Source organism: Aethalodelphis obliquidens, unplaced genomic scaffold (assembly GCF_003676395.1).
Source record: "Aethalodelphis obliquidens isolate GAN/ISIS:26980383/991018 unplaced genomic scaffold, ASM367639v1 scaffold20, whole genome shotgun sequence".
Taxonomy (NCBI): Eukaryota; Metazoa; Chordata; class Mammalia; order Artiodactyla; family Delphinidae; genus Aethalodelphis; species Aethalodelphis obliquidens.
Window position 1 is genome coordinate 27,512,547 of NW_020837964.1, and position 24,259 is coordinate 27,536,805.

The 24,259-nt window shown below is 39.6% G+C and overlaps 1 protein-coding gene across 2 annotated transcripts in view; it reads right to left on the bottom strand.

The window, feature by feature from the left end:
* RSPRY1 (ring finger and SPRY domain containing 1) overlaps positions 1-24,259 on the bottom strand; it is a 46,540-nt gene that overhangs the window by 9,072 nt on the left and 13,209 nt on the right. For both annotated transcript variants that reach the window (XM_027119818.1, XM_027119820.1), the window contains exons 2-13: positions 22,942-23,443; positions 18,509-18,561; positions 17,709-17,821; positions 16,293-16,419; positions 15,437-15,495; positions 13,475-13,541; positions 12,391-12,522; positions 11,371-11,486; positions 10,053-10,196; positions 5,249-5,360; positions 514-616; positions 4-156 (exon numbers count right to left, since the gene is read on the bottom strand). In XM_027119818.1, coding sequence (XP_026975619.1) covers positions 4-156; positions 514-616; positions 5,249-5,360; positions 10,053-10,196; positions 11,371-11,486; positions 12,391-12,522; positions 13,475-13,541; positions 15,437-15,495; positions 16,293-16,419; positions 17,709-17,821; positions 18,509-18,561; positions 22,942-23,288 — 1,526 coding nt within the window. In that variant the 5' untranslated portion in view covers positions 23,289-23,443. The remainder of the gene's footprint in view (positions 1-3; positions 157-513; positions 617-5,248; positions 5,361-10,052; positions 10,197-11,370; positions 11,487-12,390; positions 12,523-13,474; positions 13,542-15,436; positions 15,496-16,292; positions 16,420-17,708; positions 17,822-18,508; positions 18,562-22,941; positions 23,444-24,259) is intronic.

A 24,259-nucleotide genomic window follows, 5' to 3' on the forward strand; every position in this document is an offset into this window, starting at 1 on the left:
TACCTAGGCAAAATGATTTTCTCTTCAGCTGTTAGGAAGGCGTAGTCATTAAAAGTGCTAAATTTCACAGATGGTGGATATTTGAATGGTTTTGCTCCAAAATTGAACTCACATTGTTGATATGACATGAAACTAGCTGCAGCAAAAAATCCAGATCTACAAATAAAAATAAACAGAGGTCAAGAGAATTCATAAAAACAAAGTAAAGCTCTTACACAAAGTGGTGTTCAGAAAATGGGAATAAGTCATACCCGAGCAGAAAGAAGGGTGACATTCTGTTTATTAACCTAGACAGAACTGTGAACCAGAGAACATCCTGCTCTTACTTTCCTATATCAAACTCTGGGAGGGTTTTAGGTAAGATCAAATGGGTCTCCAATTACTTGAAATACAGTGATTTCTCATCACAACTGACTACATAAACGGACAAAGTTTTTTTTTTTTTTTTTTTTTTCTGGAGAAAAGTACATTCCATGCATCTGCTCAAATTTTTGACTGAGAGAAGGTACTTACACAGTAGATGAAAAGACTTGCTTCTCAGGAGGCAGCTGGTTGCCATTTAAAAAGAAAATCATTTGCTTTTCATTCAAATCTAACAGAAATCCTACTGTGTCTCCTAGAGGATAAAGTGAAACACTGTTAGGATATGGAGATTCTGCTGTCTCAGGGTTTTAATGTCACTGTATTAAGTCTGTTTTTATAGCCCTGTACTCAACATATTCATCATTTTTGCTTCTTCTGCAACTGATCTGACCCATTTACATCAATATTTGGATGTACCATTAAGAGGAAAATGCTGCCAATTAATCTATGAAAAGTCATCAATTGTAAGATGCATCCCAATTTCAAAGATGTGAAAATGTGGGGAAAATATGCATTTGGGGATCAGTAAAATATGGTAAGATCAAAATCATGAACTTTTTTGCCTCTCTGGTGAGAGTTAAAACTCTCTGAGAGGGAATTCCCCAGCAGTCCAGTGGTTAGGACTCTGTGCTTTCACTGCCGAGGGCAAGGGTTCAATCCCTGGTCTGGGAACTAAGATCCTGCAAGCTGTGAGGCACAGCCAACAAAACAAAACAAAACAAAACTGTCTGACATAACAACTGCCCCCAAACATGTTTTTTTTTTAAAGCATTCATATTCACTCATAAAGTTTTTGCTTTTTTTTTTTTTTTGCGGTACATGGGCCTCTCACTGTTGTGGCCTCTCCCGCCGCGGAGCACAGGCTCCGGACGCGCAGTCCCAGCGGCCATGGCTCATGGGTCCAGCCGCTCCGCGGCATGTAGGATCCTCCCGGACCACGGCACGAACCCATGTGCCCTGCATCAGCAGGCGGACTCTCAACCACTGCGCCACCAGGGAAGCCCAAGTTTTTGCTTTTTAAAATGTCAAAGGGACTTCCCTGGTGGCACAGTGGTTAAGAATCTGTCTGCCAACACAGGGGATATGGGTTCGATCCCTGGTTTGGGAACAGCCCACGTGCCACAACTACTGAAGCCTGTACGCCTAGAGCCTTTGCTCTGCAACAGGGAAGCCATCGCAATGAGAAGTGCACGCACCACAATGAAGAGTAGCTCCCGCTCACTGCAACTAGAGAAAGCCCGAACGCAACAAAAAAGACCCAATGCAGCCAAAAATAAATAAATAAAAATAAATAAATAGTCAAAGATAAATACATGAAATTATAAAGTAATGACAAGAAAAATTGACCCTCAGTGGTACTGGAGGAAAATCTGGCAATATATGGCAAAAGCCTTGAAATTCTGTATACCCTTTGCCAGAGAAGATTCATTTCTAAGGATTTATCCTGAGAAAATCCAGAATGGTTTATAATTTTTTTATAATAATAATTTTAAAAGGCAAAAATGTAACTTCCAACCTTGAGGCATTGATTAATATAGTACTATTATATAATGGAATATTGAAAAGCCATTAAAAACAATGTTATTTAATAACCTGGAAAGCTGTTCAAGGCATAGTAAGTGTAACAACAAAAAATATACACCATACACAAAAATAAACTCAAAATGGATTAAAGACCTAAATGTAATGCTGGATACTATAAAACTCTTAGGGGAAAACATGGGCAGAACACTTTTTCACATAAATCGCAGCAAGATCTTTTTTGATCCACCTCCTAGAGTAATGAAAATAAAAACAAACAAATGGGACCTAATTAAACTTAAAAGCTCTTGCACAGCAAAGGAAACCATAAACAAAATGAAAAGACAACCCTCAGAATGGGAGAAAATATTTGCAAACAAAGCAACCAACAAGGGATTAATCTCCGAAATATACAAACAGCTCATGCAGCTCAATATCAAAAAAACAAAACAACCCAATTAAAAAATGGGTGGAAGATCTAAATCGACATTTCTCCAAAGAAGACATACACATGGCTAAAAAGCACATGAAAAGATGCTTTGGGCTTCCCTGGTGGCGCAGTGGTTGAGAGTCCGCCTGCCGATGCAGGGGACACGGGTTTCTGTCCCGGTCCAGGATGATCCCACATACCGCGGAGCGGCTGGGCCCGTTAGCCATGGCTGCTGAGCCTGCGCATCCGGAGCCTGTGCTCCGCAACGGGAGAGGCCACAACAGTGAGAGGCCCGCGTACCGCAAAAAAAAAAAAAAAAAAAAAGCTCAACATCACTAATTATTAGAGAAATGCAAATCAAAACTACAATGAAGTAAGAACTCACACCAGTTAGAACGGCCATCATCAAAAAATATACAAACAATAAATGTTGGAGAGGGTGGGGAGAAAAGGGAATCTTCCTACACTTTTGGTGGGAATGTAAATTGGTACAGGCACTATGAAGAACGGAATGGAGGTTCCATAAAAAACTAAAAATAGAGCTACCATATGATCCAGCAATCCCACTCCTGGGCATATATCAGGAGAAAACCATAATTTGAGAAGATACATGCATCCCAATGTTCACTGCAGCTCTATTTACAGTAGTCAGGACATGGAAACAACCTAAATGTCCATCAACAGAGGAATGGATAAAAAGGATGTGGTGCATATATACAATGTAATATTATTCAGCCATAAAAAAGAATGAAATAATGCCATTTGCAGCAACATGGATGGACCTAGAGATTGTCATACTGAGTGATGTAAGTCAGACAGAGAAAGACAAATATCACACGATATCGCTTATATGTGGAGTCTAAAGTAAGGGTACAAATGAACTTATCTACAAAACAGAAATAGAGTTATAGATGTAGAAAACAAACTTATGGTTACCAGGGGGTAAGGGCAGGGGAGGGACAAATTGGGAGATTGGGATTGACACATACACACTACTATATATAAAATAGATAACTAATAAGGACCTACTGTATAGCACAGGGAACTCTACTCAGTACTCTCTAATGGCCTATATGGGAAAAGAATCTAAAAAAGAGTGGATATATGTATATGTATAACTGATTTGCTTTGCTGTACATCTGAAACTAACACAACATTGTAAATCAACTATACTCCAATAAAAATTTTAAAAAAATGTTAAAGGTAAATTAATAAAAAAAATACATATCTATATATACACACCAGATTGTGTTTTAAAGAAATCTCTGGATGGAGGAATTACATGAGATTTTGGTTTCATTTGCTTTTTACCCCTATTTTCCAAATTTTATAATAAACTTAAGAAATCTTTTAAAAAATCATTTAAAAAACAAACAAGACAGTCTTTGCAGACAGTACCTCTATCTTAATGCTTTGTTAAATGAAGAAGTGTTGGGACTTCGCTGGTGGCGCAGTGGTTAAGAATCCGCCTGCCAATGCAGGGGACATGGGTTCGATCTCTGGTCAGGGAAGATCCCACATGCTGCAGAGCAACTAAACCAGTGTGCCACAAACTACTGAGTCTGCGGTCTAGAGCCCGCAAGCCACAACTACTGAGCCCACGTGCCACAACTACTGAAGCCCATGTGCTTAGAGCCCGTGCTCCGCAACAAGAGGAGCCACCACAATGAGAAGGCTGCGCGCACTGCAATGAAGAGTAGCCCCCGCTCACCGCAACTAGAGAAAGCCTGTGCGCAGCAACGAAGACCCAACACAGACAAAAATAAATAAATTTATAACGATAACAAAAAAATATCAGAAAAGTATTTTTTAAAAAAATGAAGAAGTGTTATGTTCCTTTAACCTGCAAACCCTTAAAATGAGGGCTTATGTGGGCTTTGCAGGTTTTTTCCTTTCCACACTATTAGTTAATTGAGAAGCTCTCCCCTCACAGCAAGGGTCAAATTCCTGCTCTCTTAGCATGCCTGAAAATTCAGTTTACATCTATAATGCTGATTGTGGCAGGAAACAGAGAGAGGGCAGCTTGGAGAAGAAGCTGGGCTATATCCCCCATCTAGCTCCAATGCTGGGAATAAAATTTTTCCGGAGGTTCCATCCCCTACCATATGACTCTATATCTTCAGAACAAGGCAGTGCACCAGGAGGCCCCTTGAGAATACTACCCTCTGGTGCAGTGGTGCTGAAGCAGGGAAGCCCTATTTTCACTGTATTTAGTTGGGGGTAAACACTCACCTTAAATTTTTTGGTATAAGTGTTTAACAAATCAACTGTGGCTCTAACTATGCTGTTTGAATCTTTCATTAATAAATGTTTTCATGGGTCTAGGGCATTTAATATTGCAAAGCAGTTGGGAAAAAAAACTGAATTGGGCAAAAAAGATCATGCTGTTGATAAGATATATTCTTGCTAAAATCCTAGAGCCTTGATTGAGAGTCCTGGCCCTGCAGCATCCTGAGCCTGATGTCTGGAGAAATGAGGCTGGGCAGAAGTGTTTGAGGCTAACAGTACTCAAGTCATCTTTAAAAGCTGCCCTAGAGAGCCCCGGAATGTGTCCACTGAATAGTGCCAATTCTCTGAAAATAACCTTATTTTATTGGCATTACAATTTCAGTGTCCTCAATATCTCCACGGCTGCTTTGATTTAAGACATATACCCAGAGAGGAAACTAGAATTCATATTAATCTTAAAATGATCATTTCCCCACTAAATTAAGAATTTTATAGTCTGAAATGTTTTGCTAAAGGAAGGGCTCCATCAGAGGTGAATATCAGGAGTACGGTTCACATCTATGGTAGGGGATACAAAAGCTAATATCCCTTTTCACATTTACTCTTTTTCCACTAAAAGATTTTAAAGCCTAACATAATAAATGCCTCATCATAACCAGATGTCTTAACCTAATTAATAAATTCATGATGAAGAGGCATGAATACCTTCTTTCCAGCAGGGGTGTTGGTGAGGCTTACTTCTGGCGTTGTACCAAATCAGCTGCCTGCAGCCATCGTATGCACAGGAGTATTCGTCGTCCCCAATGCCGTAGCCTTCCTGGAGGGAGAGAGGGCCCAGAAGATTAGCAAGGTTCTGCCTGCTGTGTTCCATTAACCTGGTGGCTAGAATTCTAAGCTTTTTGGATGAAGGGAGAGAGGCTACATACAGTTCTTGGAAGATACCAAAATTCTGACATAGAGTCAGAATAGAGTGTGACTTCACCAACAAATTTTTCCCAAGTTTCACATCTGTTAGTTCATTTAATTCTCATGAACCACCTTAAGGCTGGTGGTATTATATTCCATCTTAAGAGGAAATAAGGCTCAGAGAAGTCAACCAGCTTGCCCAAGGACATGTTACTAAAAAAGTCAAGTTTGGACCCTGGAATTTTCTGATTCCAAGGCTGGTGTGGGCAAACACCTTTCTTTCATGTAGTACACTTCAAAACACCCACATGCTCAGAGATTTCAAAACTGGAGACAACAGAAGGTTATAGTGGGTAATCAGCTAACAGGTATTCTGAGATATCTGAACATCACACAGGTCCTTGGCAGCTTCTTTTATTAGTTCCTGCCTTTTAATTATTTCACAATTATTTTATTGTTAACATAAAAGGGGAGGTGGGATCTTAAGAAATTATTTTGAGCACTTATAAGAAGAAAATAGAAAATACAGAGGAAACATGCAGATCAGACAACTGCTATCTTTAAGGCTCAATGGTGAAAGATTATAGTAGAGAAAGGCATTGAAAATGTGGGCTGAATCCAAGTAAGATCTCAGATCCTGGTGATGGTCTGCTTATTCTATGCGACAATGCAGTGAGGAGATAGATTGGAAAAAGGGCTCCAAGATGCTTCTTGACTACTCGGACCACAACATACTGAATTCGGATGAGTGTTCTCCAAAGTGAGGCTTCTGAATTAGCTTCTGAATGCACTATTCAGACTACTCAAGAGTTAAATGAGCTTGCATAAGTTCTCAGCCTAAGGCCGAGAAGATATTCACCAGTCTATTAGAAAAAACACCTTGCTATTCCTTTCAAAGCCTGAACAAATAAGTAAAAACTTACTTTTTATTTGTGGAGTGTTGGGGCATAGGCAAAAGGCAAGCAATTCTTTTCTATCTTTCCTTTCTAATATCCTAGGAAGTCCTCCACTGAACACTTGAAAGAAATTCCTAGAAGATTCCCAGCCACCAAGAATTGGTTAAGAGCAGACTTTACCATGCAATGTCTTCTATGCCTGGATGAATTTCACAGTAATGTGGCATTTGGAGACAGAGGGGGAACTCTAATCATTTTAACCACAGATCAACTTCTACAGGCTAAGAAGTAGGTGCCTCTGCTAAGCAGAGATACACTTTAAAAAGCCCTTTGAGCTCACATACCAAAGAGCAGTCCAGATGTACTACACCCTCTTTCAACGTGAAAACATTCCCAGTGGAACTATAACTATGGTCTCCATCAGCTGAGGCAGACAAATGAGAGAACAGTGTAGCTAGCTTGGTACTTGGGGTGATTATTTTGATCTGTATGTTCTGGTCACGTGTACTTTAGTAATGGCAACATTAATAAAAACAAACAACAAAAAAGCATTTATCCACAGTTTGTTGTTTACAGAATATATTGACTCCTTCCCTATGTGGTGGACACCATCCTTTCTTCTGCTGTCCAGTATCCCTACTACTTCCTGCTATGGGAAATGTAATGAAGATACAATGTCCTGCCTCCTGCTCTGGAGATGGAGGGGTAAGATGTGACCTTGGCCAACCGGACCCTCCCATCAGACACCTAGTGTCTGTGACCCCACATGGAGGAATGGTTAGGACCTTTGTGGCAGCAGTGTTGGCATCCTAGTCCCTAAAACACTGGCTGTTGTACTTCCTGTGTCTTGGCCTCTGATGCTGCCTTGGAGCCTGTCTGGTTCTCAAACCCCTCAATAGTCTGGGAGCTCCCAATAGGCTTCCAAGTCATTCTTTTTCTGTTTAAGATAGCAGAGTCATTTTCTCCATGGCAAGAGGCTTCAACAGGGAAAGAAGCACGGGCTGCCTTGACCAGGGTTTGAATTCTTCGCCAGCAGTTGGAGGCTAGGTGACTTTGGGCAAGTTTCTAAATTAATTTCTTTGAACTTCATTCTCATCTCTAAATGGGAGAATAATACCTTCCCAAACTCTCAAAAAGATTAGAGATGAGTATGTGAAAGACCTGTCACATGGCAGATGCTCATGAAAAGGCAAAAGATATTTTAGATAAGTCAAAATGCACCCTTGGAGACTTGCTCCTCCCAACCCCCCATAAATATATACAAGATAACTATTCTCTAAGTGACCTGAACAAGAACTATCCTTTAGCTTCTCAGATTAATGATCTATGTCCAAGCCCAACACTTTGACCATCTTTTCAAAACCGAAGCCCAAGCAGTAGGAGTTAAAATAAGTCTATGAACAGACTTCAAAGTTTTAGAAACTGCATGTATTCTAGGAATGACTTATTCCATAAAACCACACTCTATCTGTACAGGCAAAAGGATTCAGAATCACCAGAACAATGTCCATGTGAAGCAAAGTTGTAAGTATGGCAACATCATTAAAATCCTACATTTGGGGAAAGATACATCAGACTTCACCAACCAGTACTTGAATCAGGGAAAAATGTTTCATTTTTGTTTTTTAAAGAAAGAAATTAAGTCTATCAAGCAATCTGCAGGGTAGGAAGATAGTATGTTAAGCCTCTTAACTTGAGAAGCCAAAGTTTTTGCAACTATATGGCAGAAATTAGTTTCACCCATCAGATAAAATGATCCAGCTTCATTGGCCACTAAAAAAAAACAATCTGCAACATTCAGTCTCAAATATACTACACTCAGACCTGTAGTGTGCTGCCAAATTAGGAGAGGCACATTTTATATCGAAGCTTTCTCCCGAGAGGATTCCACATTTCTTCTAGTTCCCAAACAAATCTTTACTTCCAAATGAGACTAGCGACTTCTCTGAGACTCTCTCAATTTTCAAATGCAAAGAACACAACTATTGTAGAATAGGAAGGGGACTGAATTCTAGTCCTAGTTTCTTTTTGTCCCAGTCTTAGTCTCAGTTTTCTCATCTGTGAAATGGAAACTGTGACAGTAAAAACTGTTGTGGGAATCGGATGATAGGCTCTAAAATGAAGGTGCTCTGGAAATTAAGATTTTTTTTTAACTCCTAAAAAATCCCCTTGAGGACATCATTTGGGGCAGGCTGTCAGTGTAACTGATACTGTCTTCTTTAAATTAGTGCCCAAGTTGGGCACTAAAAGACTAACTGGCATCGTTCTCCAGACCCACTTACTTCTGACTACATGGTGTCACAAAAAAGCCCCATTCTTCCAGGTTTTAATTAAGGCCTAGAGGACTAGGAGGCGCCGCATCAGGGAAGGTTCCCAACAAAGCAATGGCAGACTGGGGTCCAGTTTTCCATCCTGGACAGAAATCCAGACCTGACCTCTCCCTGGGCCCTCTTCCTCCAATTTGTCTCTTTCCAGCAAGGAGTTTAGTAAAATGCCATGAACAATTCCAGGATGCTGTACAGCCTTGTTGAAAGGGCACTTTAGAAACTAGCTGTATGGGATGGGAGGCTATTATTTAGATTAACATAAAAAAAAAAAATCTAAGGGACTTTTCCCAGCTCAAAGGGTAAAAATCATATGTCCACAAAATATTCCTGATCAAAACTGGATTAATTCCAAACAGCTTATAATATGACTATGAGAGGAAAGCCGATTGGGTTGGGCATTAGAAGGGTATAAAGTGACAAGAAATTAACATTCGTAGGAAAGCGAAGAACCCCAACCTCTCACACCCAGGTAGAGGCAGCCCAATTCTGCTTCCTCTAGTGGACTTAATTTTCCCTTATAAATTACAGCTTTGTCTAGCAAAAGATAAATACTGAATACTGAAAACAAATGTGCCTACTAATTATAAGGTAAAAGTAAGAGGAGTCAAGACAACATTTAGTATTTTATGAAAGGAACAGAATTCCTACGAAGTTCCTAAAGCTTAAACGCAAGGTAAAAACCATCACTGGACCCAATATAAAAACTGAGCCAAACATGTGGCTGGGGCTGGAGCAGAGCCTAAAAAGAAAAAGAGGGGCTTCCCTGGTGGCACAGTGGTCAAGAATCCGCCTGCCAGTGCAGGGCACACGGGTTCAAGTCCTGGTCTGGGAAGATCCCACATGCCGTGGAGCAACTAAGCCTGCGCACCACAGCTACTGAGCCTGCGCTCTACAGCCTGCGAGCCACAACTATTGAAGCCTGTGCGCCACAACTACTGAAGCCCGTGTGCCACAACTACTGAAGCCCACACACCTAGAGCCTGTGCTCCACAGCAAGAGGAGCCACCCCAACGAAGAGTAGCGCCCCCCCCGCTGCAACTAGAGAAAAGCCCAGGCGCAGCAACAAAGACCCAATGCAGCCAAAACCAAAATAAATTAATTAATTAAAAAAAAAAAGAGGAAAAAGAGCACATCTAAACTCTGGGTGGAAGATTAACATGAACTTAAAACTTGAGGGGAAAAAAACAGCTGACGGGCAATTTCACCTGTGTTTTCCTATTTCTAAATCAGTTTAGAAAACCACTGTTAGGGATTTGGCACCATGTGATTCAGCCCAAGGAACGATTATTGTGCAAAACTATCTGAAAAATGAGTATCCGCCACCCACTCGCCAAAAAAACTGCTGCTGCTCTCATCCACACAGGTCTCCAAGGTACTCACATGATTGAGAAACTTGCTGTCTCGTGTGGCCCAGCCGATCTGCATGACACCAGAAGTGACCACTGTTACTTCGTAGTACCACACCCCAGCATCCACACAAAAGGTGCAGCGCACACTTTCAAAAGAAGAGGCATCACAGCGAGCCTGGCAAAATCAAAGAGCATGGAAGTCCACCATCAATGCCTGAAGACCACCAGAGATAACCAACGGCTCAGAAGGTAGAATCTATTCTTCCTCATTAAAGCTCCTGGTGGACAACTGTCTTCTTCCCTGTGCATTCTCAGTGACAAAAAGTACAAAACCGAAGGAAGGACACTCTATTTTATAGTTTAATTTCCAGGGAGTTCCAGATTGAAAGGATTGGAAGACCTCAAAGTAAGAATTAGTGAAGACTACTGGCTTCATTTTTAAGTACTTACAGAGCTTTGCTCTTATAGTAGAATCTTTTCCAAATGCATAAACATTGTACTTGTTAGGGAGGGAGATGAGGGAGAGAAGGATATTGAAGTGTATTAGATGGAGTACCTAAAAATAATCTGAAGCAGAAAACTACATAAAGCATTTGGCAAAAAGATGTAAGATCAAAGAACCTATTTGCAGCCATTCTTCAACGGCTCTTTAATCTTGACATGTCTAGTACCTAACGGTACCTTCCTGTATATAAGCGGCTCTTTCATTAACCTTCACCCCCAAATCAGCAACATTTTCAACATAAAGGGAGAAGGTGAAGCTCTAGACTGAATACAATTGGTTATGCAGGGATTTAAAAAAAGGAAGGGCCGGGCTTCCCTGGTGGCGCAGTGGTTGAGAGTTCGCCTGCCGATGCGGGGGACACGGGTTCGTGCCCCGGTCCGGGAAGATCCCACGTGCCACGGAGCGGCTGGGCCCGTGGGCCGTGGCCGCTGGGCCTGCGCGTCCGGAGCCTGTACTCCGCAACGGGAGAGGCCACAACAGTAAGAGGCCCGCATACTGCAAAAAAAAACAACAAAAAAAAACAACAACAAAAAAAGGAAGGGCCTCTTTTAGAAACACTAGTCTTTGTACCTTTAACTGCCTAAAATGGCAGAGATGAAAATCAGACATATTTAAACCAGTCAATAAACATTATAGCATGTACTGTATGTATAGGACCATGTTAGATATGAAAGAGTAAATAATATCCCAAACACGCTCTCTCCCACCACTTCTACCTCTAAATACTCTTTGCGTATGTAGAAAATTTCCATCTATTTTGCAAGGATTGCTTTTGTTCAGAACCAGGGCAGGAAAATGAGGACAAGATTTTCTCCCCAGAATGGTCCATCTATGGAAGCTTTACCTCCAAGCCATGAGGCGAGATCTTCAGGTACTCACTGACATCGTTGCTATTTAGCATGGCCTTAATGCTATTCAAGTCCACTTTCTCATAGGTCAGCTGCCTACCTTCTTTTAAAACTGCAAAAGAAAAAGTGGGCACATTTCTAAGGCAGGCTGTTGTGGAGAAAAAAGCTACTGTCATCGCTAGTTGCCATTCTAGTTAAGAAGTGGAGGTGCTCATAAATGGCAGAATTGATAGACTTATAACCTTAACTTTGCTGCTACACTGCCATATGAAGATTAATTAAGCAAATGCTAGTAAAAGCAGCACTGCTAGGTTTATATTTCTGTTCCCTATAGTCATTATTTTGCATGCAGCAAAATCCAAATGGTACTTTTTCAGAATTATTCTTTAACTGGCACTACACAGGCTGGGCACTGAGCTACTCCCCATAATGCTGCAGTAGGAGCAGAGAGGTCACATGTCCAACTGTGCTTTCGCACAGTGCTACCTGTGGGAGGGGGAGTGAGGATAGAGCAGTAATATAGTTTTAGTTCTTGCAGCTCTTGGAGGAGAAAAAGAAAAGTTGGGAGCAACTCTCACGGTATAGGTAAGACATGACTTGAGTTTTGAAGAGCAAAGTTGGGACAAAGAGAAGAGTAAAGAGGGAATTCCAAGTGAGGGGAACATGCCCAGGGGTAGGAATGATTGGGAACTGCTTGTAGGACAGTGAGAAGAGTTTGTGTTGGAAAGAGTTGATTAGACAGTAGCATCTGATTAATGGCCTGGATGCAGGAGGAAACAGGGGACCAGTAAAAGTTTTCGAACAGGAGAGTGCTGCAATTAGAAGCATTCCATCTAATAGTCTGAAGAGTCCCTAGACTCTTTACTTTACTGCTAGAATATAGCCAACCCACCAGTAGAGGACCTTATATGGAAAAACTCACACTCACTGTCACAAAATAAAGACCTGTGATCCTATTTAAGAAGTGGATTTGGAAATGAAAACAGGCATTTTAATACAGGACAACTCCTACTTACAGAGATTGTCTAAGCTCCACTGGGCACAGAAACCAACTTGACGTTTCAGATAATCAGGATCATCAGCCCAGGACTCTAACGTGACAAGCCGGTCACTAATACTGGATTCAGATATAGTCAATTTATTTTCACCTGTTGGGAAGACATAAACCTTAAATTAACCATGAAAGAGTAGGATGATTTACTGGGTAGATTAATGGAGGGAAAGAGTGAGGAGAGACAATTAGAGAATCTGGAAACTATAATAATGACAAAGCCCAAGAGCTCTATTTTCTAGAAAGTAGCAATATGATCACTAAATTTTTAGCTATAAAAAGTGGGTAATCACGGTCACCAAGTTTTCATTCTTTATATATACATATATATATATATATATTTTTTTTTTTTTCTTTTTTAACATCTTTATTGGAGTATAATTGCTTTACAATGGTGTGTCAGTTTCTGCTGTATAACAAAGTGAATCAGCTATACGTATACATATATCCCCATATCCCCTCCCTCTTGCGTCTCCCTCCCACCCTCCCTATCCCACCCCTCTAGGTGGTCACAAAGCATCAAGCTGATCTCCCTGTGTTATGTGGCTGCTTCCCACTAGCTATCTGTTTTACATTTGGTAGTGTATATATGTCCATGCCACTCTCTCACTTCGTCCCAGCTTACCCTTCCCCCTCCCCGTGTCCTCAAGTCCATTCTCTACATCTGCGTCTTTATTCCTGTCCTGCCCCTAGGTTCTTCAGAACCATTAAGTTTTGATTCTTTAGGTGAGAAAACTCTTGCCTTTGTCACTGTTACATCTTACTGGCTTTGAGATGTTTACCCAGACAAATCAGAATGTATGCATGCTTCTTAGCTATTTATTTGGCTGTGCCACACGGCTTGAGGGATCTTAGTTCCCCAACCGGGGACTGAACCTGGGGCCACGGCAGTGAACGCCTAGAATCCTAACCACCAGGCCACCAGGGAATTCCCCAGAATGTATGCATGTTTGATGGGGTTCAAAAGCATCAGCTCATCCAGTAACTATGAAAAATAAGATTTTTAACAAGCGATATAGATCATTAATGTAAGAAGTCACTATACCTACTTGTCTGTGCAAACTTTTCCAGTGCGATAAGTGCAAAAAGCATGACTGTGGGGTGGGACTGTAATTTCTGAAAGACAACAAAAGGTAAAAAAAAAAAAAAAAAATCATTGCCCTGCAGAGGTGGCAAGTTATCAATTTCCTCTTCTTACCCAATGTGTGCTAGATTTTTTTTTGGAGCAGTAGGAGAAGTTTTACTCATTCAAGTCCATGATTATCCATTTGCTAATATTGTTAGTAATAAACCAAGATAGAGTCTCTTAAAACTTATATTATTTTCTTGAAGTTACTGTGTTCATTTATAGATATGGAAATTTCAAAAGTATCTTATTAAATGTACTATGTTATTTTACTTAGTATCATTTATATATTAAAGCTTTGTTAAATAAAATCATGCTGATTCTTATATTCCTTTAAGCAAGCCAAACAGAAGCCCAGAAATATAGCTTAAAAATGGCTTTTTATTCAGAACCCTAAAAGGAGCCATTCATCACTACCAAGTTCCAAATTTATAAATAATGAAATTAACAACTTATGGCTTCATTTTCAACCTGTTCTCTGAAAGGAATTCTACAAATGCTGATGGTAGGTGGGATAGAGCAACAAGTGAGCTCTTTCAGTTACATTTAAGTTCATGTCACATGTGTTCACATTTGAAGGAAGGTCTAACTGCTTAACATCATATCTTCTCACAGCCATCCTTCCCCACAGCTATGCTAGGTGCCTGCAAAAGAGCTCTAGAACAACAGATGATTTCCACTCACTTTTCTGGTGCCCAACTGGGTTCTGCAGAGCTCATGTAACCATTGCCCTTCCCTGCCTCAAAGCCTGTTTAGCACCCTGCTTCTTGCCACATCCATCCTCATTCCCTCTGTCTGGTTTTTCAGGCCCTGAGCCCTCCCCACCTGGCTACTAAGTCTATGTCCTCCTGTCTCTGAACACTGTCTTCTGATCAGATAATTCTCTGTAATATGCTGGGAACATGGCCATTTCTGGCTCTGGGCTTCTGCCGGTGATGTGCCCTTAGCTAAGAAACCCATTTCTTCCTCCTGTGTGCACAAACAAATCCTAGCCCTGTGGTGTGACCCAGCTGAGGTCCCACCTTCATCAGGAAGTCTGCCTCCCATGACTCCCAGCCCCCTCCACCCGTTTCTCCCACCTCCCAACCACCTTCTCAGAACCCTTGGCACTTGGTCTGAAGGAAGCTATTTTGCCCTTGATCGTATCCTGTCATAAAATGGAGGCTAATTATCTTGTCTGAGTAGTTTTGTTCCCCTAACCAGGAAACTGCTTGAGGGCAAAGGACTGTTAGACTACTTCTGTATCCCTACAGTGCTTACTTAGCATAGTGTTAAGTGTTTTAAGTACATATCATATAGGTCCTGAAAAAAAGGGTCTTTCAGATTTTGAAATAAGGCCAACACACAGTAGGCCTGAAAAATAACTTTAAAAAGCATAGACCAGTCAAGACTGCAGTCAAGCAGTGTGAGAGATCCGATAGCACAGCCTTGGCAAACCACAAGCTTCACAGACGATATATCAAATACTCAACAATAGTTTTAAGAGCAGTAATGGTGGGAGGGACGGAGGAACAGAGATTTATATACACTGGGAATCTGACCTCACAGTTTACTGTTGGAATGCTGTGTAATTTTGTTTCCACTGCGGAGGTTCCTACTACCATTTGGCAGACTCTAAGGACGCACACAAAAAAAGCCAATCATAGCACCTATCTTATGACTAAATTTAAAACCAGACCAACTCAGCTGTTTTTGCTTGCAATAAATTCCTATCCTGCCCTTACTTTTTTTTAAACACAGGAAGGAATAGATAAACACTCAGGAAACACCTGCAAATAAAATTTATAGCTGATTCCATTCTCTGTGCCAGTGGCTAAGTGGGCAATTTTAGAAAAATGCACAATTCTAGATGACTAAGAATAACTAGCTTTGATGTCTCACTTACCAGACACTGTAGCAAATATTCCAGTATTCCTGGGCTAAGTAAACCTATACTTGCAGGACCTAGATGAATACAACAAACACTGGATATAATTAAATGTGTTACATTATTTTGAATTTGTAAGTAATACCAATAAAATTGTAGAGCTCTTTTACAAAGTACTCTCATGTGCATTATCTTATTCAAGCCTCCTGCTTAAGGCAGGGAATAGTACTATCCCCATTTCACAGTTGAGCAACTGAGCCCACTCCTGAGACACACTCCTGAAGTGACTTACTCCAGGGCACTTGGGGAGCACATGGTAGAGGTTGAACCAATACCCATGTTTTGATTTCTAATCCATTGTTTCTTCCACCATAAATGATGCAACTAGCTGGGTTATTCACCTATACTTTGATGTTAACTTTCGTAAAATGGGTAACATTCACAGACAAGTAAAAAATCTGCTTGTCTTCTCAGGAATTGCTCCAATTTAAAGTTCCTTTTCTTCTTCCCCTACCAAATATGTCTCTATTGCCTAGCTAAACTTTATAAAGTGTGTGTATATGTATATTACATATTACATATAATCTTTATCATATGAGCTTAGCCTTTTCTCTTATTTTTAATTTTAAAGCAAATAAGGAAAACTTTTTCTTTTAAATTTCCCTGTGAAAGTCCTCAAAGCTACATTAGTTTGCATTTACCTCTGTGGCCTTGAGTAATTTTTTTCCAGTTAGACCCTGTTGCTCAATTTTATTTTATTTTTTTAGAGACACGTCTTTGTGGTAAAGCAGGTTTGATCAAAGACCTGCAGTGCCATCTTCCCCTTGATGTTAAACAACTTAAGATCTTCCTTGATGGAGCTTCCCAGAGTTACCTGCTAGTTTCTCAGCCAAGCAGCCTAGGACTGCAGATGTGTTCCTGTGTTTGGCAGGATGACCTGAGTCCTGGCAAGCTACTTCTCCATTTAGGTTGAGAATTTCAGTCAATTTCTGGAGTGCATCCTAAAAACAAAAATGTACAAACGGATTTGATAAATGTATTACTTAAGTTTTTTTTCCTCAAGGTAATTCTTTGACACAAAAGCAATAACCATGTGTTAAATCAACTCAGAATGACCATACAAAAATGATATAAAATAGTCACAGGATACCATTATTTTTTTAATTTTTATTTTATTTAATTAATTTATTTATTTATTTTTGTTTTTTGCGGTACACGGGCCTCTCACTGTGTGGCCTCTCCTGTTGCGGAGCACAGGCTCCAGACACACAGGCTCCGCAGCCAAGGCTCACAGGCCCAGCCGCTCCGCGGTATGTGGGATCCTCCCAGACCGGGGCACGAACCTGTGTCCCCTGCATCGGCAGACGGACTCTCAACCACTGCGCCACCAGGGAAGCCCAGGATACCATTATTGATGAGAAATATTATTTGATCAACCTGAAAGTTTTCTTAAATGAATTGCTAGATTCCATTTCATTCAAAATGTACCAGTTGTATCAAATATATGCTATATACTCGAGTCGTTAAACAGACTAAGTCCACCCAAATGCCAGTATGATTGATAACAATAGGGCCTAGTGATACTAAAGTAAAAAGTTTCTTACAAAATTTTTTTTTATCGATCAAGAACAAATATCACCAGAATTTTAAAGGCAAAGACTTTAAAAGACTAGGCAAAGGTCAATTCACCAGTGACAAGGCCAAAGACTTTTCCCTCTGTCCATGTTTTCCATGTTAGGCCCAAATGTCTGAGGCTTTAAACAAATGAAAGATGCCAGAATCCAAAATTTTAAAAAAAGGATTCCATAGACCATATGGAATAAGGCAATGAAAGTTAGATACTTTCATTCTACATAAGGGATAATCAAAGTTATGCCAATATTTAATATGTTTAAGACTCAAAAGTACTTTTGGTATAACAGTGTTTTCTCTTAATAGAAAATGTTTAAAAAACTTTTGTTATGAGGAAATTGTTTGGAGAGAGAGAAGAAAATCAGCTCAGCAACTGAACATTCTTTTCTAGTTTCAAAGATTGCCATTTCAGATATAAATGCTTCCAATTTTAACATTTTTAAAATTTTAAACTAAAGTTTTAGAGTAAGCTATTGACAGAAAGAGGATGTAGCAATTTATTAGTAATAAAAAACAAGTTTACATAATGAAATTAACATTAAATAAAACAGACCCAAAATATATAAAAAGAAATGCATTATATCAAATGTTCTTTGTGGTCATTCATCCTGTGTTTAAGCGGAGATGTCAGTTTCATAAAAGATAAGTATTAACTTACTTTAGTGGGCAATGGACATTCATCTAGTAATAATGTTATAACAGCTGGTCCCAGTGGATCTTCCAATGGAATAACTCTAATTAAAGACTGGACAACGTCCAACCATCCTTCATCTAGGAGCAAATCAAGAAGATTATACGATGGAGCCATATTTTAAAAATGTGAATATATAACTTACAACACAAGATGACTTCACATTAAAATAGAAACACTCTTGGAAAACGGAAACATCCTATAGCTTTTAAGCAGCTAGTATTTGGCATGGACATGGTCATCAACTGCTACTCATCACAGTAGAGACAAAGAATCCTAACTTACAGGAGTCTGGTGATTTGGGGGTATCTTTATTTGAACAACATTTAAGCTATGGTTCTGGGTTCTCAAATTATGATTAAATAGTTTCCAGCATCTTATTTATGACATAGGAGTTAACTGAGAAGATTAAGTATCTGAAACAGTTGGCTCTATTTTCAAAATGACATTTAGGAAATTGAGGGACAAAAAAATTATCCTCCCCATTCTAGAAGAGTTATAGTCGAAGATCTGTCAATGCCAAAAATAATTTTATTTTAATAATTTTAGTGAGATAAAACCATTACTGAAATATGCAGCATATACTCAGGATATAATACAGTGCTTATTAATTATTGTCCTTATACAAGAAAATTTCCATAGACTAGAGGTTTTTTCCTTCATCATATGTGTTAAGTATTTTTGAAGTCTTTTATTAAAAAAAAAAAAGTGGCTACACTTCTTCATGATCATTAATTAGGAAGTATTTTAAAAAACTTTAAAAATACCTGTTTCTGCCATTTCGTGCAATGTAATCATTGAATAGGGAGGTTCCTGATCACTGAAAAACAAACATTCAAGACATTAAACTTGAAGAAATGAGAAATGACAATTTCAAATAAAAGTTCAAACTGGAAGTGTGGGGGTAAGAAGAGAAAGAAATGTACATTAGTGAGCGTAGAGAAAGAGATGGAGGAGACAACCAGAGCTATAATCTATAAGGACAAACGCACACCACGTGTGCTCATTTCCAAGGTTACTGTCTATGATGGCCCACAAATAAAATGGGCAAAAGGGCACATGAAAGGACCACCATGTAGCCTGAAGTCAAAGCATGGGACTAATACTGGAGCCCAGAGCCCACTTTCAGGTTTACCTCTAGTGGCCCAATGCCAACAGAGACAAGCCAGGGAGGACAACATCATCTTCCTCACATGTACCTCAAAGAATCACCAGGAATGGAGATGACAATCCCAAATGAGGACTTACAGAAGCAAGCGCCTATGTAACATCATTTTTAAGTGTTCTTCTGGTAAATATCACTATGTGCTTAAACTTTATAAAATGGTGTTAGAAGAAAAAGAAACCAAACTTAAGCTACTTAATCTTCTAGTCACTGCTCTAAAATGGCATTTTCCCCTTAATTCAGTGGACTTTCAAACTGTGATCTCAGGAATCCAAAGAGGTGCTTTAGGGGAACTTTTTTTTTTGCTGTATGTGGGCCTCTCACTGTTGTGGCCTCTCCTATTGCGGAACACAGGCTCCGGACACGCAGGCTCAGCGGCCATGGCTAACGGGCCCAGCCGCTCCGCGGCATGTGGGATCTTCCCGGACCAGGGCACGAACCCGTGTCCCCTACATTGTCAGGCGGACTCTCATCCACTGCGCCATCAGGGACCCTAGGGGAACTTTTAATAATGAATGAAATATTTCCCATCAAACAATGATAATCTAATTATTTAAGGAGTATATTCACTGCTTATTTGTTTACATATCGTGGCTCTCTGTTTCACTGTGAAAAAAACAAAAACAAAAACTATTCAGTCTTTTAATCCTCAGAATAACCTTGCAATATGCGAATTACTAAATTCATTTCAGGTACTCATTAGGTGCCTGTGTTTGACACATCCTGTGCCTTTTCATAACAAGGGAAAATTCTTATTTAAAAGAATTGTCTTAAATGGTATAACTAACGGATACAAACGTTGCTCTGGGGCAATCTGGCAATAATGAAATTAAGTATGCATATACTCAACAATGCTAGAGAAGTTATTATACAGGTGCATATGGGGTTATTTGCTGCAATGCTATTTGTAGGAACAAAAAATTTAGAAGTAGTGACCTAAGTGACTCTCACCAGATTATATGATAACAAAATATAGTACTTTTGAGCATACAAAGGAATACTCTGTAGCAGTCAGAAGCAGTTGTAGCTTTATATACAGCAACATAGGTCTCAAATATAATGTTGAGAGAAGTTAAAACCAAACAGACTTCTCTGTTATGTAAAATTTTAAAATCATACACAAAACAATATTTATAAACTTCCTATACAGACATAAACAAACATATGCCAGGCATATTGGAAGAACATACCTTAAATTCAGTAGAATGATTACCTACTGATATTTGGAGGTGGGTGGTAAAAAGGACAATGGGATTAGGGAAGAAGGGCAAACTAATAAAAATATAACAAGATCAGTGACCAATAACGAATATGAGCACCTGAATTCTATACAGACACACTTAAAGGACATACACATCCCTACACTCAAAAAAACAAGATAAAATTCTTTGTGGAACAGAAATAGAGCAGAAACTTCCGGTGGAAGACAAAAGCTAAAGTCATAAGACTACTGGGCTCTGCGTCAAGAACTAGACAGAGGTCACCAGGAGCTTTATGCCTGCAAGGCAGGTAATGGGGACCAAAACCCCACCTGTGCAAGTGATGGAGCAGACTCACCAAATAAAGTGGGAACAGGGTACTGCCCTCAGTGAAAGGAGTTGCAGAGCTCTGAATGATAATCTGAGCTGCAACCGGTATAAACCTGCAAGTCTCTGGTGACAGAAAAAGGCAGAGAAAGCCATGCAGCAGGACCTGGGCTTCTTACAGTAGGATGGGAACTCAGAACCACCACTTTTAGGTTCAGCTGTGGACTGAAGGTCCCTGAGACCCAGATGGAGACAACAAAGGTGACAGAGAGAAAGGGAGAAAAAGACAGGGAACACACACACACACACACACACACACACACACACACACACAGTGAGGAAAAAAACTTCCATCAGGAGGAGCCTGCAAATTAAAATTCCAAAGTCATGTGAATAACATTAAAACCATTAGAAATCTGAGGGTAAAGTTACTACCAAAAAAAAAAAAAGCAAATAATCAAACTTCAAAATGATTTTAAAATAAGTGTATTTCAAGTGTATTTCCTATAGCAGGTCTCTCACTATGCCATTAAGAACTGTACTGTCCTCTCAAATCAAGGTCATCCTCTCCTAAGTAACAACGAGACAGGAGAACAATAAATATAGGTCATTTTATAATTGTGATATCTGCATACACCCTTTTACATATATTCTTACTAAGCCCTTCTGTCCTGTCTTTTATGTTTAGTTTTAATAGCCTTATAAACTTCGCAGGTTAAGAAATTCTTTTCTTTAGCAGTTTAAAAAAAATAAGCTATGTAACTATGTTTACAAACTGTCTGAACCCCGTTTTGCCATTATATTTTCCGACATGTCCCTTCATACTTGCTCTGCATCTGCCTAATTTTTCCATTCTCAGAAGAGTTTTAACTATAATTCAGTACAAACAGGTTTAAGGTAAAAGTTAGGCTGTTATTCAAGTGTACACTACTTGCCTCACATAAGTGGATTATGTGCTTTAGCAACAAGTTTTCTTATAATTTGTAATATTTTCCTGAAGCTTGGAATTAAAGCTCCTCCTGCTTTGCCCCCACACTCTCTTAATCACCCTTTTAAAAAATACAGCAAAGTCTATTCTGTACCTGTTTTTCCAATGGGCTTAAATAACACTGCTGTGGTTTACTTCCTTATTTGGGAAGGACAACTTTTCATTACAATTTCACAGCACGTTTTAAATGTCACTGTGAAGAAACTTTACATAACAGCTTCTAGACCCTTGCTTGAATTTAGAGGATGTAAATGGCATAGATTTATATTCAACAGATATTTCCCACAAACATATAAAGATTACATTAAATTAATTCAGGTACCAGAACTACTTCAAAGGCAGGTTTTAGTAAACTTAGGAAGGCCTTTCTGAATTGGTTATGGTGAATATTTGTAAGAACTACCTTCCCCCAGCATGCTCTATGGCAGATAGAAAAATATGCAAAATAAATTTATTTCTATGAGGAAAAAAAAAATACCTCAGAATAATATGCACAGGTATACCTTGCTTTATGCTATACTTTCTCAGGAATAAACAAAACTGTGTTTTTATAAATGTGATTATCAAATATTTAGATACTTAAATATATACTAGCTGACCCTGAAGCAAAAAGAACCCAGATAGAACTTTTAAAAAAATACTGTCTTCTATTGAGCAATTGTTACATGCAAGGCACCGTACTAGATGCTTTATATATATTTTATCATGATAATCCTCGTAAGAAAGGTATTATTCTCCTTTTATAGATGAGGAATCTGAGGCTTAAAAGAAGTAATTTACTCAATGTCATGTAGCTAGTTAAGGGGCTGGCCTAGAATTTGAACCTTTGTCCACCATGGTTCTAAAACTTACTCCTAACTACTGTGCTATAGGGTTAAGTTAAAATAGTTTTTTCAACTTGAACAATGCCCTTTAATTTCACTGTTATTCAATCTGGGATTTCGTACTTAGACAAAGCAGAGGGGAAAACAAAACAGGTACAGGTGTGTCCTGCAGTTTCTTTTAATTTACAAGCTTCCCAAATGGATCTAAGAGGGCCAACTAAGGGATAAAAAAGAGGGAGAAGGATGAAAACTCTCCTTGACTTAGGTCCTTCCATTGCCAACGGAAGTTGCATGCAGCTATGCTCTTGGTAAAACAACTCATCTTGAATCCCTGGTCAGTGGAGTAGATAGTCAAGCAAGATAAGAGTGAGTCTTCGTGAAACCATTACCTCTTGTAACTTCAACACAAACTCACTCCATACTGACTACGTTCCCTAATAAAGATCATAGCTTTAAATAGTGTTTTCTGCTACAGAAATGTTTACACATTTCCCGACAGGTGTACATGTTAGCAAGTAAAAACATCAAACCTTATAATTTACTCTGCCATCAGAGGAGAAATAAAATATTCTCCCCTTGCCCTATGAGCAACAAGGCTTGGCGAATATATCCTAATGAACGGAAGAAGTCCAAAAGTTATGGTTCCTGGCAGAAGGCTTTTCATTAGATAGGAGGTGACCGTGAGCCAGATACTTACTTATCTACAAGAGTCCGTATGACTGCCAGTGTGTCCAGCACTAGTCCGTCTACATTTTGTTTCTTTCTCCTTGGCTCATGAGGTCCTCGGCCCCTCCTTGGTGGCCGAACAGGGTCCCGGGGTTGGCTCCTCATGTCAGCAGTGGGTACTGCACTGTCGGCCTGCTGCTGCTGGGTGTCAACGCTGTCTTCTGCTCCACTGTCGTCTCGGCAGATACAGGAATTACCCATGGTAGCAGTGGCACCTCTAGTCCCCAGGAAGCGGGCTATGTGCTCCTCAAGAGTCAACAGCAGACCCTGGCCAAGGCTTCTGCTCGCTAAGAACACAGCCCAACCAAAGATAATCATTTAGATAGTTTTCAGTTTTCCAAGTACTGTTGTCATAATCTGGATTTGAGGAACATGCATCCTATTTGTTTTTAACAACTGAATGCTGAAGAAAGTTGCAGAGTTGATCTCCAACATTATCAATTACAAGGAATCCTGGTCATCCAGTGGCAGTTCTAAAAGAAAAAATGAAAAGGAAAATGAATAAAAGATTCTTGCCTACTCAATTACTCAAACTTTCCTAGTTTGATATTATAGATATTAGGATTACAGTGAAGAATCATCTTTGGTTTTTTTATAGGTTTCTGACGCAAAGAGGTGTCTTTATATAAGAATTAACAACCAGTGGTTCCTTTCTATCATTATAGTATAAAGATGATTGCTAAACTATATCCTTGTAAACCACAGGAGTTACCATAGATTAAAAAAAAAAAAATCTCTATCGATACAGAAATACAAGAGAAGAATGTGTTCAACTGTTTTAAGGGCTCCTTTTGTGGATTAAAAAAAAAGTCTCCTTTCTTAATTTAAGTGTATGAGAAATTTTAATATGTTTCAAATAAAAATACCTAATTACAGATGTTTGTCTATATGGGGAAGGATGGCTACATGTATATGTATGGCTGAGTCGCTTTGCTGTACACCTGAAACTGTAACAATGTTGTTGATCTGCTATACTCCAATATAAAATAAAGTTTAAAAAAAGGACAGAAAAAAAAAGTTATGATACCAACGTGATAGCACCCACTTTATAACAAGAATAATAAAAGGATAGAGTGTTCTGTTTTTTTTTTTTTTTGCAGTACACGGGCCTCTCACTGTTGTGGCCTCTCCCGTTGCGGAGCACAGGCTCCGGACACGCAGGCTCAGCGGCCATGGCTCACGGGCCCAGCCGCTCCGTGGCACGTGGGATCTTCCCGGACCGGGGCACAAACCCGTGTCCCCTGCATCGGCAGGCGGACTCTCAACCACTGTGCCACCAGGGAAGCCCA